The sequence below is a fragment of the Marmota marmota genome, unplaced genomic scaffold, assembly GCF_001458135.2.
Source record: "Marmota marmota marmota unplaced genomic scaffold, marMar, whole genome shotgun sequence".
Classification (NCBI taxonomy): Eukaryota; Metazoa; Chordata; class Mammalia; order Rodentia; family Sciuridae; genus Marmota; species Marmota marmota.
This window is the reverse complement of record NW_025999977.1, coordinates 8765803-8785118: the sequence shown is the minus strand read 5'-3', so window position 1 is coordinate 8785118 and position 19316 is coordinate 8765803. Positions and strand designations below refer to the sequence as shown.

The 19316-nt window shown below is 32.3% G+C and overlaps 1 protein-coding gene across 5 annotated transcripts in view; it reads right to left on the bottom strand.

The window, feature by feature from the left end:
* Positions 1-19316, bottom strand: part of Vps54 (VPS54 subunit of GARP complex) — an 86240-nt gene that overhangs the window by 46333 nt on the left and 20591 nt on the right. For 3 of the 5 annotated variants that reach the window (XR_001502837.2, XM_048804217.1, XM_015479610.2), the window contains 5 exons: positions 18472-18713; positions 16625-16703; positions 14264-14298; positions 11632-11763; positions 7705-8090 (listed from right to left, as the gene is read on the bottom strand). Coding sequence is in view for 4 of the 5 variants with exons in the window: in XM_048804217.1 (XP_048660174.1) it covers positions 7705-8090; positions 11632-11763; positions 14264-14298; positions 16625-16703; positions 18472-18713 (874 nt within the window). In the remaining variant the exon portion in view is untranslated. The remainder of the gene's footprint in view (positions 1-7704; positions 8091-11631; positions 11764-14263; positions 14299-16624; positions 16704-18471; positions 18714-19316) is intronic. The other 2 variants (XM_048804218.1, XM_015479611.2) reach the window with 1 other exon arrangement.

Sequence of the window (19316 nt, the reverse complement as noted above, 5' to 3'; positions counted from 1 at the left end):
TCTGGACTCTTTTTTTTCCCCTTTAAAAAAGATATTAAGGGTTGGGAAGGTGTGGCTCAGTCGTCATAGCGTATTTAGCATTAGGCCCTGGTTTTAATCCCTGCACCAAAATATTAAGTTAATATAAAATAACTCAAAAAAATAAGAATGGAAAATTATTTTCTAGGTCTGTCCATCACCAAGGTTTAAAATGAGGACAAATTCAGTAGCAAGAACATTCATTTCTAGTACTCAGATGGATTTCTAAATACTACTTCCCTCTAAAAGAAACTAAAGATTCTTAAGAGAAGCTAGAGAAAGTTTGTGACAGAAAATGTGTAATATGAATATGCTGTCACAGCACAAAGTAAAAATACTACCAAAAGGCTTCTCACAGAATCATGTCAAAAGGACTCAAAAACAATGTGTAGAATTTAGGACAATGTAAGATGGACTCCACAAAAATAAAAACAACAGAAAATTTAAATGCTTCAATGCATATAAATCCATATATTTATCATAATTTTTAAAGATTCGTCAGTCACCTTTGGATAATGCTAGATTTCCAATTCATTATTTCACCAACTGCAAATAGATAAATCAGGATAACCAAATATAGCGAACGGTTGAACAACTTAGGGGATTGGAGGTCATCCCCAATCACAGGCAAAAAAATTCAAAAACCTCGGTCTGGGGTTGCAGCTCAGTGCTACAGCGCTGATCTAGAATGTGTGAGGCACTGGGTTTGATTCTCAGCACCACACAAAAATAAATAAATAAATAAAATTAAAAGCTGAGGGACCAATCTTCCTGAGCAGATGGCCAGCTCCTCCCAATGCAACAAATACAGGGGGAAAGGGGGTGGCTTGCTTAAAACACATCCACACACACACACACACAAAAATTTAAAAACCGCTAACTTTTTGGGGGGCAGTGGGGAGTATACTGGGGATGATATTCGGGGGCTTTCTACCACTGTACCACATTCTCAGCCCTTTTTATTTTCCATTTTAAGAAAGGGTCTCACTAAGTTGCTTAGGATCCTGCAAAGTTGCTGAGGCTGGCCTCAAAACTTATGATCCTCCTGCTTCAACCTTGTGAGTTACTTAGATTATGGCATGTACCACCCACGACATCTGGCCAAAAATCTGTAACTTCTGACTTCCTAAAAATTAACTACTGATAGCCAGAAGTCTTACCAATAACATAAACTGCCTATTAACATGTATTTTCTACGTTGTAATATATTACATACAGTGAAAAATACATAAGAACCACACTGAGAGATTACTTGATAAGCAATTTACTAGAGACAAGACTGGAGACATGACAATGATTATAGTTACACAGTGTTTTAAAAGGATAATGGCAATACTTGAGCTCACCACAATAGCAATAGGAGTTGGCTACAAAGTTATTACAGTAGAGAATCACTACAATTAATTTTATACACTTAGAATTAAATTCTGCATCTTTACATTTGTTTATATTTCTCTCAACTGTTCATGATGCCATGCAGTATGTTCATGTCCATAAATTTTGATATTTTAAGTTCTTATGATAGAATTGTATATACTTATGGTAGTAAATGATAAAAGACTATTTTCTCGTATATTTAACACATTCACCACACACTTAGCATTTCTTAAGTTTCTTTTCTTTCTTTCTTTTTTTTTTTTTTTGGTACTTCTAGGCTAACACAGTCCATTAAGTTTTCTCCTAATTGTCATAAATCTAAAAAGAAAAAAAAAAAAAAAACCTACATGATAGTAGCCCCATACAATTTATAAATACATATTATTCAAGGGTCAACTGTAATTGTTGTGGGGGAAAATCACTTTCAAGGAATATTTCAGTTAATAATGAAGAACATAGTACAGAATTTAGAGTAACACAATGAATGATAAATCTAGGCAATATTCATCACATGGCTTGTAATTATAAAATGAAATAAAACCAGATATATGCTTTTTGATTTTAATACCTACCACTCCATATTAGGTACTCCTGCCAGAAAATAAAACTGAAATCTAATCAAGCCCTTAAATATAACTTCTGAATATAGAAAACAAGTGGAAGAACACATGCAATATAGGGACATAGTTGGCAAAATCCAGACTGTGTGTAAGACAAATAACTCAATTTCTTCAATATTTTTAAGGGGAGAAAATAAGAATGGAGAACTATACATCAAAAAACACTTGAGACATCTCAATCACGCTATATAGATATTATTTGGATCCTTGATTCCAACAAACTGTTAACAAGAATTTTGAGACAAACAGGGAAATTTGAACATTAACCAGCTATCTGAAAATGTAAATGATTTTAGTTTCTTAAAACTCGTTTTTTCAAAAATATATACTGAAGCCAGGCACAGTGGTGGATACCTCAGGAGACTGAGGCAGGAGGATCACAAATTTAAACATATATGTTTGTGTGTGTGTGTGTGTGTGTGTGTGTATAATGTATGTATATATAGATATATATGTGTATACACATGTGTACATATATTATGTGTATAGACATTTATTATCTGTACATATACATACATTATATACACACACAAAGAACAGCAATGAGGTAGGATATAAATTTACATAAAACTTCAACATGGTTTGCTCCTCAAGTTGTTTTTAAGGAAATCATAGATTCTCTTTTACCATAGCTTGGAAGTCAACTCTCAGGTATCATCTCTGGGTATGCCTTCAACAAACTGCCTGAAAGGATTATGGTGAGAAGTCCATATCATTACAGCTACTGACATTTAATCATCAAAATAATGAAATTCTCTGTCAATTCAGCATAGCATCTTAAATGTAAGGTTATAGTTGACCTCAGATATTGTCTTAAATAACTTGAGTAGTTTCATTTTTATGAATTTTTAAATTTTGATTAACAACCAAGAATAGATACAAGCCTCAATATTAACATCCAATGTTATAACATCATAGGCATCTGATTACACATACAAATTTGTCCAAACAAATCCTTATACACAAAATCCAGAACTATGTTTGACAAACTTCATCTATTCTCCTTGTTCTAATTATTCTTTTTATATCGTATTATAACAATAAATGCAATAATAATGACCTATGCATTTTAACCTTTTCAAAAATGTTGAATAGCAGAAAAATCTGCTGACAGTTCACTTTAAAAGCATGTAACCTGATAATCACATACAGTAATTTAGAGTGGTAACAAATCTACTAAAATATCATTCTCTAAAAAAAGCATCCATACACTCAGCTAAATAAATTGGAACAATTACATACTTTCTACTTAGATCTGCCTCAATTCGTGTTTATTCAGATTTTCCTCTAAGTTACAAGATCAATAATATGATCTCAGTGCTGTTTTTTTAGAGAAGTCTATCAATAAACTCTACAATAATTCTAGTTTTATCAAACAGCAGAAACTAATTTCTTGGCTTCATCCGAAAGCATATAATGTGAATATTTTCTTACTATAATGTTTGAAATTTAAATGATAAGAGACTATTTCAGGATCAAATAATATGCTAAATATCTTTTGATATCATCAATATTAAAAAATTTCACCAGGTGGAGTGGCATAAACTTGTAATCCCAGTGACTCAGGAGAGTGAGGCAGGAAGATCTCAAGTTCAAAGCCAGCCTCAGCAATTTATTGAGGCCCTAAACAACTTACTGAGACCCTGTCTCAAAATAAAAGGAAAAATTTTTAAAAAGGGGGAGTGGGTGAGTATATGGCTCAGTAGTTAAGTGTAATCTTTGTTCCAAAAAAAAAAAACAAAAAACCTCAATTCATGATGAAACCATAATAAATGGGAGCCTAAAATTAACTGAATATTTTTCATCATTTCTTAAAAAAAAAAAAAAAAAAAAAGTTGGTGGGGAGTCTGAAGATGTAACTCTGGTAAAGCCAGCTGCTCAAGCAGAAGGATGGCAAATTAGAAGCCAGTCTGAGCAATATATTGAGGCCCTGTCTCAAAATAAAATAAAAAGGGCGGGGGTGTAGCTCAGTGGTAGAGTGCGAGGATGGTAGGCACGAAGCCCTGGTTTTGATCCCTAGTACTGCCAAACAAAAAACAAAAAAAAAAAAAAAAAAAGGGAAAAAGAAGAACATGGTACAAAGTATCCAAATACATTCACTAATATCTTGGCTAATTCATACATTTCAAAAATATGTATTAAGATGTGTATGACACAGCTCTTGTCCAAGACATTAAAAAAAAAAGACAATAAAATGCGGTAGACTGCTTATAAGATTTCCTTATAGAGTACAAATAATGTCCTGAAGTTCAAAAGTCAAAAACCAAAGCTTACACAGAAATTAATTTTAAAGTCAAAAACTACATCAAAAAAATGAAGAAAACAAAAACATTCATAAGCATTATTTACTACCCCTGAACTAGAAAAAACAGAAAAATTATACACAAAAACATTTAAATTATTAAAAAAAAAAAGATTAGATTAGATTTGTATTTATGGTAATTTGATCATTGAAAGATCTTGGCATGGAAGTTTTCTTTTAAATCTATACAAAGAACATGCCAGTCAAAAGCAAAACTTTGACTAAGATCCATAAAAGAGACTACTAATTTAATCCAATAGAGTTCTCTCGTGGTTCTACTACGGGAAAGATTTCCTATCTTTTCTAAGATATGCCCTACAAAAACTACTAAAATTTGGTTTCAGGTATGAAGAAAAAAAAAAAGGCAGGTGAAATGCAAGTAGAATACCTTTTATCCCTATGAGGAGAGTATAATCATTTTAGTAAACAAAAGAAAATACAGTTTATATCACTGCTACTTATAGTAGACAAGAAATCTATACTACACATTTCTCCTCACTGAGTAAATAAAAATATAAATGATCCAAAACTAATTGTTATATTTCCAAATAATGTTAAATGGCCTGTAAAATATCTGTGGCACTATGCAAGAAAATAATGTTGATATTTAACAACATTATAGCAAAAGTAAAGATAATAGGATTTGACAGAAAAGTAAAATAAAAAATCTATATCACAATAATCCCATTTTAAACTACTTCAAGTATGAGTCAGTATTCTTCCTTCATTCACAAAATGTTCTGGAGTACTATTTAAAAAAAAAAATCATTTGTACATGGAGATGTTTATCTGAAGTTAGAGCCTCAAGTTCTGATACCAAATACTTTTACAATTATGACCATAATGGAACTGATATTTGATAGGCAGCTTCACAAAGATGCATGTTGTATAAGGACTCACTCACTGAGCTAAACCCTTAGCTCTAAAATCATTCGTGTGGTGTGTTGTTATTATTTTTTTAATAAAAATATTCTGTCCTTTGAGTTAAGGTACAAAGTCAGGTTCTGATACAAACTTTTAAACACTTGTAACTAAAACAGAACTATCATTCAATAGGCAGTTTTACAGAAATTTATTACATGAAGAATAAACATTCTTTATACGTATAGGTTCTAAGGAAAATAAAAAAATGCTTCAAGGGAAGAAAGGAAGGAAGAAGGAAGGGAGGGAGGGAGGGAAAAAAGAAAAAGGAAGAAAGAAGGGCTGGGAATGTAGCTCATTAATAAAGTATGTAATTAACACGAGCAAGGCCCTGGGTTTGATCCCTAGCACCTCATTCACTCATTCATTTATTCAGTCAATAAAGGTAAGCTCTTGAACTCAGAATAAATACATGATTATAAAATTTTCATTCTGTAGTCTGATAAATCATAAACTACTGGTAATGAATATCTGTGTTCTTACAATCTTTCAGATAGCTTTAACTATATTTCTATTAAGCACAAACTTATGAATCATAGAAATAAAACTGTATGACCTTTTATTTCCTTTTATCAAGGAAAATAAAACTATGTTTGGGACAAAAATAAGAACAGGTTTAGAAACTATGTTTAGCAAACAAGCATTCAATCTTTGATTCTATTTCTCGGCTCAATACTATCCAGAAGATACTGATAGTAATATTCATCGACACAATATCATATGGTAAGTGACAAGTGAAAAATGGCTTTTGTCATTATAGAAGTCTACTTTTCTAAAGTAATGATAAAACTATTTACTGAAGAAAAAAAAAAAAAACACAAATGCATTACAAACAGAGAAAGATTTAAAATACAGAGGTAAAAAGGAAATCAGAAATCATTTAGTCACCCTGGGTTTCAGACTGTGGAATCTAAAGTAGGCTATAGAGGATGAAGAATGACTCAAAATTGTAAAAATTTTATATACAGATGTTTTTATGAAAAGCTATCTTTATAGCTTTCAATAAATTCCCCAAGAGATTTGTGACTTGAATCTTCTGTATAACTCTGGATTAGGTACCTCTCTAAAATTAGAGGTCTGTAGCATCATTAGTGTTCAGTAATATGTCCGTCTCACTCCCACTGCCAAATTGTAGAAAATGTTAGAGCAGAAAGCATCTCAGCTTTGTTCATGACTATAGATCCATTATTCTGCCTACAGATCCATTATTATATGCCTGACAGATAATATGTGCTCACTTGCACAAATAAATTCTTAAATAAAACAATGAATCAACTATTTAAAATTGGTCTAAATTAAAAAATGCTTTGTAGATATATAGTCCAACTGTATAACCTTAGTCAATAAGAATTTATAATGGAATTAAAATAGTTTGAAGCAAACCTTTCCAGAATATATTGAGTATCTATTAAGTTATGGAGCACATCCTCTATAAAACTTATCTGTAGTCACTTTGTACAGGTTTGGATAGGTTTTCCAGAATCTAGAAACTTCTACAACAATGGATGTCTGCTTGACTCACTTCTAATTAATTATTTATATGTGTGTGTGTGTGTGTGTGTGTGTATTTTATATATATATATAAACACTGATGTGATTTCACATAAAATATCTAAAACATAAAATATCCATGTGTAAATTCAAAATCAAATTGTTTCTTAAAGGTATTTTCAAAGTAAAAATATAAAAGAAAAACTGGGTCTTTCTAATCACCACATGGTATTTCTGACAATATGAAAAACAGACTGCAAATCAAAAATGAATCTTAAAGCAGAGTGCAGTGGTGCATGCCTATAATCCCAGCAACTTGGGAAGGAAGCTAGGGAAGAGCACACTGCAAGTTCATGGTCAGCTTCAGCAACTGAGTGAGACTTCTGTCTTAAAATAAAAAGGGCTGGGATGTAGCTCAGAGGTGGAGTATCCCTAGGTTCAATCCCTAGTATTGCCAAGGGGGGAAAAAAAACTTTACACAATTATTTGATTTAAAACTCATTAAAAGCCAGGAACACTGATGCATAACTGTAATCTCACAATGTGGGAGCCTGAGGCAAGAGGATTAAAAATTCAAGGCCAGCCTGGGCAACTTCAGTGATAAATAAAAAGGGCTGGGAATATAGCTCAATGATAGAGGATCCCTGAATTCAATAGTAACACAAAAAACAAAACCAACAACAAAAAACTATTATAAAGCTTTTAAAAAATTAACTTAATTTTAAACATACTGGTATTCACCTCTCTACCTTCATGTACTATCTTGACATGAAGCATTTCAATATTTTCAAAATGTTATTTTCATAGTTGTGACTGGTCTTGTAGTTATTGATAATAAAAGAAAAAAATACACATTTTACTCTGAATACATCAATACACATGTTACTCTGAATACATTCACACTTTGAACATTAGATGCTAATATTTATACTTTAATGTTTTCTAACATTATTTCTAATGGCTTAATAAACATACCGAAAACTGTGAATGCCCTGAAGTTCCTGCTGTAGAACCTCCTGTGTTGTTGCTATTAAGTCCAATGCTCCAACAAATTCAGAAGTAGATAATAACACCTGCACTGTAGGCTGAGTTTGGTGTACAGTGGCCATTAACTTCAGTTTATTGTATATTTTAACACAATTATTTCTGGTAAGTGCCAGTCTTAAAATGTGTAGTGATCCTTCACACATTACTTTATCAATCTGTGCAATTTTATCTCGAAGCATTTTTACAGCTTGGGAAGTTTTCTTGAGGTAGTCCTGCAATTCATGTTGAGAGGTCATTGCATGAAAAAATGCTTCTGAACGTAGAGAGATCTGTTGAGCAATGTTTACTTCCACAATGTCCAGATAATGGCTCAGCTTTTAAAAGGGAAGGAAAAAAAAAATTATGGAGAATTATAAGTATCCAAATATTTTCTGAAAATGAAAATAATAAAAGTCTTCCACATGTATTTTCAATTGCATGGTGTGAATTATTTGATTATGGGATCCTTGGAATCAGGGGCAACATGACAGACAGATGAAAGGTGCAGCCCAAAGAATAATAAATTAACTATTAAAGAGCAGGTTATTGACCTTTCTCTGCTCCTGCCAAACACAACCAACCAAACACTCTAAAGGAAAAGAGTACCCCAAAGCTATAATTATAATTAAGGTTATAATTCTAAGGTTATAATTCTTATTATAAATAAGGTTGTAATTCTAGATTTAGAAGTTGTAAAATCTGAAAGTGATCTTCACAAATATCACACATATCTAAGTAGATGACTATAGTTTCATTGACTGACTTTCTTCTGTGTATTAGGAACAGGTATTTTGTATGTATCTAGTTTTTCTAATTTGAATAACCTTTGGATACAAGTATAATTATTATTTTGCAGATGAGGAAACCCAGAGACATTAAATGACTTAAATTAAATTGTGTAATTAGCAAGTGGCAAAACAAATAATCTGTCAGACTCAAAAACTGAAGCCCTTTCTACTATATTATGCTGCCTTGGAATGCTAAATAATCCATGAAAGACAGACTGGCAGTTCAGAAACAAATTATAGGAAACACCAGAATTTGCTTGGATCTTTTCCTTTTTTTCTCCTCACATTTTTTAATCGATGCATTCTAGTTGTATATACTAATGAGATTTGTTACACATTCATACATGCACACAACATAATTACATAATTGGGCCAATATCACTACCTGGATTTTTTTCCAAGGCTGCTTATTTACATTTCAAAAATGATTATTTTATCCATTTATAAATTTTTTGTTTTCAATACACTGTTCTCCTAAAAGATTAACAAATTTCCTTAAACACTTAGCTCATGCATATTTAACACTATGATTCTTATAGTTATATATTAAACATGCTTTATAAATTTCAAATATAGACTTCTAAAACTTAATTTGTCCTTTCTTGCTTTCTAGCTGCATACGCCTTTGGGGACTATATTATTCCATCCCTTCCATTTTTTTAACTTTTAGTTTTTTTTAATCTACGCTCAGACTCTAGGCACTATCTCTGAATATCTCTTATCATTAAAGGGTTGATCGACTCCAACATTTAGGATTTAAATGATTAGAAGAGATTATTTAATCATTAAGACTGTTTCCTTAAAACAGTATCACTTATATCTTCAATAACATTCTTTTAGTAATTTATTATAACATACAATAGATCACAAACAAAAAAATTTCTAGAGATTATGTCTTGGGTTTATACTCTTTGACTCTTGTTGTTTTCATCTCCAATAGAGCTGTTCATTTATTTACCTAAAAAAGCATCATGAACACAAATGTAGAAGGGTAGAGTACAAATTCAAGTGGACACAAGTTTCATAAAAGTAAATGAAAAATGGATAGCCCATTTAGGACATTGCTACTCAGATTGTAGTTTATAAGTGGCTGCCAATCTTAGACTGTTTCATAGGTCCATGATAAAATAAGGAATTTTGCCAGAATGGAAATAGACTGTATCAGTAAGCACTCCTACTCCTCCTCCTCCTCATCATCATCATCGATGTGCTAGGGTTTGAATTGGGGACCTCACACATACTAGGCAAGTGCTCTACCACAGAACTGCATTCCCAGTCCTTTTTTTCCCCTTCTTTTTCTTGCTTAATAGGAAGATTCTTAATGAAAGAAACTATGTGATTTGCATTCTGGTAAAAACCCCTTATCTCATCACAGGCCAGCACTTTGGGTAGCATAATATAGAATCCAGATTTCTTTAATTCTGGTTGTAGCATCTCTTCTCTAAATCTAGCAAGATAAATCAACTGTTGTCCATAATAGGAGCTTGAAAAGCTGTTTTAGAATTGTCTTCCACTCCTAACAATAGAGCAGAATGAAAAGGAGTCAGAATGTAAATACTGCAAACCTGATTGTGTGATGTACAAATTTTAAAATTTTTTCCATTACTTTAGCCATTTTAAATATTCAGGATGAAAAAATTATTTAATTTCAATTTCAAATGCTTTTGGAAATCCACTGATCTACTCTTTTCAAAGGCACATTTTTTTCATAAATATTATGAACTGTAAATATCTATGAAATACAAATATTTCAACAAATGCCATAAAAGAAACAATGTTTAAAATATTCCTAAAAGTATCTGTGTAGATAGACAAGATTTTTATTGGCTTTTGTTATTGTTGTTAACGTATTATTCTAGCAGGTAACAGACTTTGGATTGTGAAAATGCAGTCTAAGAGCAAGCTTGTATCAATAATTCCTGCACTTTGATCCAATTTATGAATTTGTTCTTACACAAGGAAAATCTCTTTATAGATGAAAATGTTGCCAAAGAAAAACTGAGTTCATTTTCATTTTTAAATGTGAAAAAAGGAGTATTCATGATTCTTTTTTTTTTTTTTTAACGTTTTAATTTTTAGTTTTAGGTAGACACAATATATTTATTTTATTTTTATGTGGTGCTGAGGATTGAACCCAGTGCCTCATGCATGCTAGGCAAGCACTCTACCTCTGAGCCACAACCCCAGCCCTCATGATTCTTTTCCAATATCTCTTTTGTTCTCCTCCCTAAGTTAAAAGTCTTCAGTTACTGAGGAGGACTGGACCTAATTTACGAACAACCTTCCTAAGAAAAGCTTTCAGATTGCCAAGCAATGTCACTATAGTGAAACAAAGTAGTTTCTCATTTTAATAATCAGTCAGTTCAAGAAAGGCTCTAAACCAAGTGGTAGGAAAGAAGAGAGATCTAAAGTTTTTACCATAATTCAAATTTTAGAAATTCTTAATAGATTATGCTTAAAGTTCTAACTTTTAAATGACTTTCAAGATGTTGACTTCTGAAATATAGAACACTAAAAAATTTAAAAACCTATTGACTACTAATATGCGAAAAGCAAGGCTTTTGGAAAGCTAAAATTACAATAGGAATATTGTATTTTTTAACCTAAGACATCTTGCTTCAAAATAATCATCCTTATGATGAAAATGAGGAAAAAAAATAGTACCTCAGGAAAAGTTTGGTTTCTGTACTTTAAATCATTCTGATAAAATTAGCTGATATATAACAATCATTTGGGATAAATGCAAGCAATTTCCTTCATTGTGTCATCTAATATATCTTTTCCATTAAAATCCATCAACTGCTATTTCTGATGAAAAGCAAATAGTAAAGTCTCTCCTTTTCCACAAGCATAACTTTTATTCCATTGAACCAAAATGTTATTATCAGTTAAGACAAAAAGGCTTATGTTGTCAGGAACAATAAAAATGAACTTGCCTAATGTATGCAAGGTCCTAGGTTTGACCCCTAGTACTACAGATAAAGAGAGAACTTAAAAGAAGTAGAGCTTACTAAGTAACTAAATCTGAATTCACTAACAGTATCACTTACCCAGAATGAAGTTTTCTACATGGAAAAAGAGAAATTACCTTTTCTTGAAGCAACTTTGAGGAAGCTGCATCACGATTTCCTTTTCCACCAGCAGTATTAAAATGAGACCATGGTAAAACTGAATTAAAAGTTAAGGAATCGTCCAAGGCAAAATCTGGTTTCATAAAAATCTATTGAAAGAATACATTTTCCTCAATTAGATGAACATTTTCTTTATTATCCCTTCTAATAATACAAGACCATCAAGCAAAAATCAACTTGAGCATGAACAGAAAAAGCAAGTGATAATAGACTGAATTATTTATCCCAAAATCTGGATCAGAATTTTATATACACAATGTTTCAACAAGCTTAAAATGCTCATCAAAGGTAATGCTTGTTTGTTTGCCTTTACCAATGGGGATAGTCATTTCATTACTACATGATCAAACTCACTAATGTAGTCCCACTAGGGACATAACAAAGGGAGATACTATACCTAAAATGTCTGTGTCATTTCCCTCAATAGTTTTTTTTTTTTTAATGTTAAATATCCATTTCTCTAATTTTTTTCAACTCCTCAAATTTTATTTCTATTTTCTCCTATGCAAATTTTTTTTTCAAAATTAGTTTTTAGAATAAACACACTCGAATTTAAAACTAAAATTCAATTTTACAAAGACTGTTCTTCCTTTCCATACCATATCCAGCTAGTCAATAGGACTTATCAATTGTATTTCCTAAATATTCCATGAAACGCCTCTCTCCTCTGTCTCCTTAGCATATATAAATTTAGCTTTTCATAATCTCTAGTTTACAGTAAGTAGTTATGTTACTGATGTTCCTCCCTTATCTATCCCCTGTATTACTCTTTTAAAATGTCAAGTATAATTTTATCAACTTCCCGCCTAAAACTCTCAGTGGATTCCCATGACCTGCAGACCAATTAAGAATGGTATCCAAACTTCATCTTTAAAAAAAAAAACACAAACAATCCCAAATAATTCTGTGGGTCTTGTCAGTTCCTTTTACTACTTACACATTTTTATCTTCTTATGTTTAAGTATCTTTGTGCTTCCTTTGGCTTAGAATGCCTCTTTTTGCCTATCTCCCTGGAGAACATGAACCAATCAAAAGACCAAATATATCTGTATATGACACAGATTAATCACCCTCACCTCTGAACACAGGATAAACATGTATACAATGTAAAATTTTCTAAGAGTAAATTTTCTAATCCATGCTTTAATATTATAATTAAAAGGACTGATTAGACAGGAGGAAACAAAGATAAATTACAACACAGGTCCTCATCTCAAGGATATTCGGTCCAAAGAATGTGATAAAATATATATACAATTGACCCTCTATATCCTTGGGTACCAGATGAACAGATTCAACAAAATGAAGATCAAAAATAGAAAGAGAAAACTTCATCTATACTGAACATTTACCACTTTTTTCTCTGTCATTATTCTCTAAACAATACAACATAACTATTTATACTGTACTGGGTATTATAAGTAATCTATAGATGATTTAAAGATTACAGGAGGATATATGTTGGTTATACATTTGTCTCCTTAAGGGACAAATATATAAAAATCCCACAAGGAGAAGAATATCTAGGGAAGTAGATATCTTGGATAAAATGTTATGGGAATTTGGCAAAGGGATCAATTATTTTCAGTTGGGAAGAAAAATAAAGTACATAGGCAAAGCTGCCATTTTAGTAGAAAACTGTAAAGGAGTAGGTAGGGGAAGATGAGGAAAAAATCTTCCAGACTGAGGGAACAGTGCAAGTAAAACATGAAGCAAGGAAAAAACAGTTTGGCTGAAGAAAAAAAAATTATAAAAATTGGCAGGCAAAAGTTAGAAGCTGACTAATGGAAGCAAATCACGAAGGCTTTTAAATGACAGAATATTGATTTTATTTTACAGGAGTCAAAGAACTTTAAAAATTATCACCCTAGATCTTCCAAACAAAAGCTGAATAAGGAAACTATNATAGTAGAGGATAGGAAAGGCAGCAGAACACAACAGACACTAGTATGGCAATATGTAAATCAATGGATGTGTAACTGATGTAATTCTGCAATCTGTATATGGGGTAAAAATGGGAGTTCATAACCCACTTGAATCAAAGTGTGAAATATGATATATCAAGAAATTTGTAATGTTTTGAACAACCAACAATAAAAAATTTAAAAAAAAATTATCACCCTATTCCTTTTTCCATTGTTCATCTTTCTTTCTTTCTTATCCATATCATATCACAGACCTCTTTGAGAATCTGATGAAAGCAATGGACTCTTCCCAGAAAATAATTCATCTATTACACAAATCTACAAAATTAATCACACCAAGAAAATCTCTTTTAATAATCTGCAGGGGTAGTAAAATAACAAAATTATTTTTCAGAATAGAGACTTGGATGTATTTATAGGTTTCACTGATTAGGTAGAAAGTCATGATGCAAAAGAGAAAAGAATACCACAAATATATACAACTTTTGTCAAATGTATTTTTCCTTAAAAAAAAAAAAAAGGTGAGAAACAAGAAAAGTGGAGCAATAAAGCCCCAAAAGAGGCAAAGTGGTCCAACTGTCAACAGCCAAATGAAAGCTTCTTATTAGGCAAAATTAAAGACTACATGTTAAAAACAGGTACTCCCATTTTTAAGCTCTGTTACCTTAGGTACTTGCTCCAGATCTGTCCTGGATTTATCTATGGAAAAAAGGAAAAGAGAAAATATGATTTTTTAAACTTGTTTTCATTTTACCTCCATAAAATATATTTTGACAGATTCAATATTGTACTGGACCACAAACAAATAACTACTTAAGTTTCTTCCTTCATCAAGTATCCATCAATTAATATCATCTACAAACTTATCTAAAAATGAATCTATTTTACATTCATCCAACTGATCCAATCTCAGATGAAGGACCCTTTCTTTTCTTCTTCTTTTTTTTTGTGTGTGTATGTGTGTGTCACAGATTGAACCCAGGGGCACTTAACCACTGAACTACATCCCAAGCCCATGTTATTTTTGAGACAGGGTCTTACGCTAAGTTGCTTAGGGCCTTACTAAGTTGCTAAGGCTAACGCTGAACTTGTGATCCTCCTGCCTCAGCTTCCAGAGTTGCTGGTATTACAGGTATGTGCCACAGTGACTGGCTCCTTTTCATTTCCAAAGTTAACCTTTCGGTACTTGGACTCCATCTCCTCCTGCTTTTTCTGTGAGCTTGCTTCATCAATTACCCTCCCTCCTTTCATATCTTCAACTTCTTTGCTTCTATTAATTCTTATATCTCTGTATATAAATATGCTCAGTTCTCTTCTATTAAAATAAAAAAAGATAAAAACTTAGGACTAGGACTAGGTTGAAGCAAGGGAGACAGCTAAGGTACAAAATGTAAGGAAGGATTCATGGTGGGGTTACCTAATGCCTCTCTTGCCTCCGCTAGTTCTGGCCCTAAAAACACATTCTTCCACTCTGTTCTCTCTAACCAATGCCCTATCTCAAATCTTCAAGTCATATCCCTACCAGTAGTCTGTATTTCTTTCTCTTGAATTCATTCCTTAATACGTAGTATTGAGGTTTTTGTAACCAATACTCCAGTCAAAATGTTCTCCCTAAGATCTCCTAACCGCCAAATTCTAAGAGACTTCTCAGTTCAAAATGATTATCCCTAAAGTATTCTCACACTATAGACTAATCATTCTCACTTCACTGAAACTCTATGTTTCATTTCTAAGGTATAATTCTCTTATTGATTTTCCAATCTCTTTGACCACTTTTTTGTCTCCTTCACAAGTACATTATCTACTATCTACTCCTTAAATGTGATAGCTTCATAGCATTCATCATCAGTCCTTCTCACTATTCACATCCTCTCTGGGTAATCCCATGCATGCCCTTGGATTCAACTAACATACTACTATCCAGCATACTGTCTATGATAATGTCCACCATACCTATATTTCAGCCTGCATTTTTCTTTCCTGAGCTGAAGGTTGCCAACCAGACATGTCCTTCACTGCAACTCTGCAACTAAACTCCTAGCCTCCATTTCTTTCAAAAATCTCTCTTCCTACACTGCCTCTCTTGTTAACTTGTACCACTTACCTAAACAGTTGCGCAAACAAGAAACCTGGAGCTATCATGGACATTAAAACCTATACTTAGATCTCTGAGATATCTCTCTCAAAGATCTAATCCCCTTTCCATTTCCATTGTAACTGTTACTGGGACCACATCATTTCTCATTTGTATTACCACTTAAGACTCCAACTGTCTCACTGCCTTCACTCTTATTATCATTTAAAAATTCATTAGCCACAACTGTTTTCAGTGTTAGGTATAAGTATAAATCTGACCAAGTCTGGTTAAAAATGTTTTGTAGCACTATACTGCCTTTAGAAAAAATACAATTCCTCAGCATAGCATACAATGCTCTTTTAGCTCCTGCCTATTGCTTCAGCTATATCTCTTAGTCTCAGTACAGCAAACATACTAGACTCTTGCACTCTTTGAACATGTTATGTTCTCTCAGTTCTATTGCTTTATATAAACTATTCCCTTTCCCTGAATGCTTTTTCCCCCACATAATTGTTTCACACTAACTAGTTTAAAATACAGGTAATTATCATTAACTATGCCAAGCCTTTTGAGTTAGAAATGTTATCTGCACAAACTTACCACCACACCAAACTTACTAATTAATATACAGTGCAGCAATTACTGGTTTATTTCTTTGACCTTATTCAAGAGACAATCAGCTTCTTCAGGACTGAGAATATTTCTGAACTAACCTATTTTTGAGCAACAAGCAAAATACAAAGCACCATGCTATTAAACATTTGTTACGCTCAAGAATTACATTACTGTCAGACCCATAATTTTTCTCTTGAAAGCTTTCAGAAAATAGGCTACAACATTTTACTATAAATACAAATTATAGATATGACAGCAAGGTTCCAGAATTAAGATTTTGTTCATTAATATTTATGCAATGTTTTACTATCTACAAATAATACATTTTCATACCATGAGTATGTAAAAGAGTCCTGTCAAAGGTATCTTTAGGAGGACAAATATTCTTGCATCTCTCATGTATCTTCTCTCTCTAATCAAAAGATAATAGTTAAATAAGTAATCAATGCTATGAAGAAATGATTATCCAAAGCATCAAAATGTTTCATAACAGAATACCAAAATATAAGCAAATTAGTTCTCTAATTTTTAATACATGAAATCACAAGTACTCTAAACTTAAATACAAATAAGTATATACCTACACTTACATAATTATAGTAAAATCTCCATATATGGAATGAAGAAAGAAAGCAAACAGAAAATGTTTATTCACATAACAGAAATCAATTAGGATAATTTGTTTTAAATCAAGGAAGAAAACCCTAAAACCTACATAAAACCAGAGAGAAAGACAGAAATTAATCACTGCCACTTTGAGTTTAAACAACAACAACAAAAAAATCCACTCTGATTTAGGACTTAATGACCACATAATAACATTGTCATCTTTTCAGAGATGCCACTGAAAGGACACCTGAGAATAGCAAATATGTTGATAAAAAACCACTTGGCTACTGGTTCACTGTCAGTGACTACAGGACTCTTTTCTAAAGAGGCTATACCATTTTGCATCCCAATTAGCAACAAATGACAGTTCATATTGTTCCATGTCCTTGCCAATATTTGGCACTGTCAGTATTTTGGATTTCTGCCATTCTAATAGATATATAGTGACATCTTGTTTAAATTTGCAATTTGTAGATTCTGTATAAAAATATTTGATAGTGCAAAAAAAGAATCAGATAGTATATGCATTAATGCCAATAATAAGGCCATATTTAGCCTATTTCCAAACCATAAAAAGAGGAAAGTAATCAAGTAAAATAAAATCAGCATAATTCAAATTAGACTTGTAAATGAAAGAATACAAAAAAGAATACTTTTGGGCCAGGTACAATGGCACATGCCTAAATTCCAGGCTACTGGGGAGGCTGAGGCAAGAGGCTCACTTGAGCCCAGTTCAAGGCTGACCTAAGAAACACAGTGAGATCCCATTTCAAAAAATTTAAAATATGTGTGTGTCTGCTGTATCACTTTGATTTTTTAAAAAGACTGAAATGGCAACTAGGATTATATTGCTAATTAGCCACTCACTAACAATCTAAAAATGAGTAATAGGCCATTTCAAACTCAGCACTACACTCAGTTTTTGTTTCAGACCAGTTTTCAAGCAACATACTGAATTATAATTATTTCTGGATATATTAAGGCAATCTGCTATTGTGATAAATGAGAGACACAGGAATGGTTCTACTCCTAATTTCTTTCCTTTTTTGGTGGTGGGGTGGGTGGTTTACAGAGAATGAACCTGGGGTACTTAATCACTGAGCTACATCCCCATCCCTTTTTACTTTTTATTTTGAAACAGGGTCTTGCTAAGTTGCTGAGGCTGGTTTTGAATTTGAGCTCCTCCTCCTCCTACCTCAGCCTTCCAAGTCTCTGGAATTATAGACATGTGCCACCACACCTGGATATTCCTATTTTCTTAAATCTCACAAATTATCTAAACTTTACAGGCCTAATAGAACCATTTTCTCCTTGGTAGACAGGGTAGGTTTCATACTGAATCTTAGCACCAACAAGAATGTGTAATTTTCTGAAAAATAACTACAGTAAGAGAAATGTATTAAAATATATCTAAGAAAAGAACTAAACTAACCCAGGACAGGAGGATTTATATGAATATAAAAGAATACCATCACAGGTTCAAATATTATTGGTTGAAAATTTAAAATAAATCAAACTAAAACTCTATTATTTTTTACCCGACTATAACTAATTTCAAGATTAGATATTACCTGAGAGATTTCCTGTTGATATACTGTAAAATGTTCCTTGCTGATCTGTGGGAGGTAGAATGAAGGTATGACTTCGGTGTCCACAAAGTCCAATCCCCATGTTTTTGTGAAGAAATCAGATTCTCTTTTTGCTAATCTAGGATCATTTAGTGCTGCCGGGAGATTTACTTTGGAATGATATATAGTCCATCTATTTTGATCTGTAACTAGAGATGGGGTAACACATAAACTATTTGAATCACCTGCAAAAAGTAAACAAGAGAACTCTGTAAAGTTAGTTCTATTGTTTGCGAATATATCCTAGAAAAAAGAAAATGCTTAGATTCTAGCTTGCACAAACCAACCAGATGCTTTCTTCCATGGCAAATATTAATTTTAAAAAAGTCAATCTGATTAAGTAATCTTCATCCAGAAGCAATTAATTCTCAAAAGGACGAAAAACATGAATAAGATAAAGGATATGCAAAATTTGAGGGTTGTAGTTGCCAGATGGGGGTAGGCGTAAAAAAAAAAAAAATCATTAATTCCTTCCTATCATTTTTTTTCAAAATTGAAAATACCCCATTTATTTTTTGTTTGTTTGTTTTAAGAGGCAGGGCTTTATTCTACTGTACTATGACAGGCATTCCTGGTTCAAACATCATTTATTTGATTTGTTATCAGGTGACATAATATTGCTGTGGCATTGACCATTAAAAAAAGGAAAATATAGTCAATTCCCATTATTTGCAGCAGTTTTGTTCCACAAAGTACTATGAACACCTAATTAGCAAATACTGAACCACTGCTCCTACAAAATTAAAAAGAGTTAAGTTCTTATGAGCCTCAGGTCACAACATTTTCAT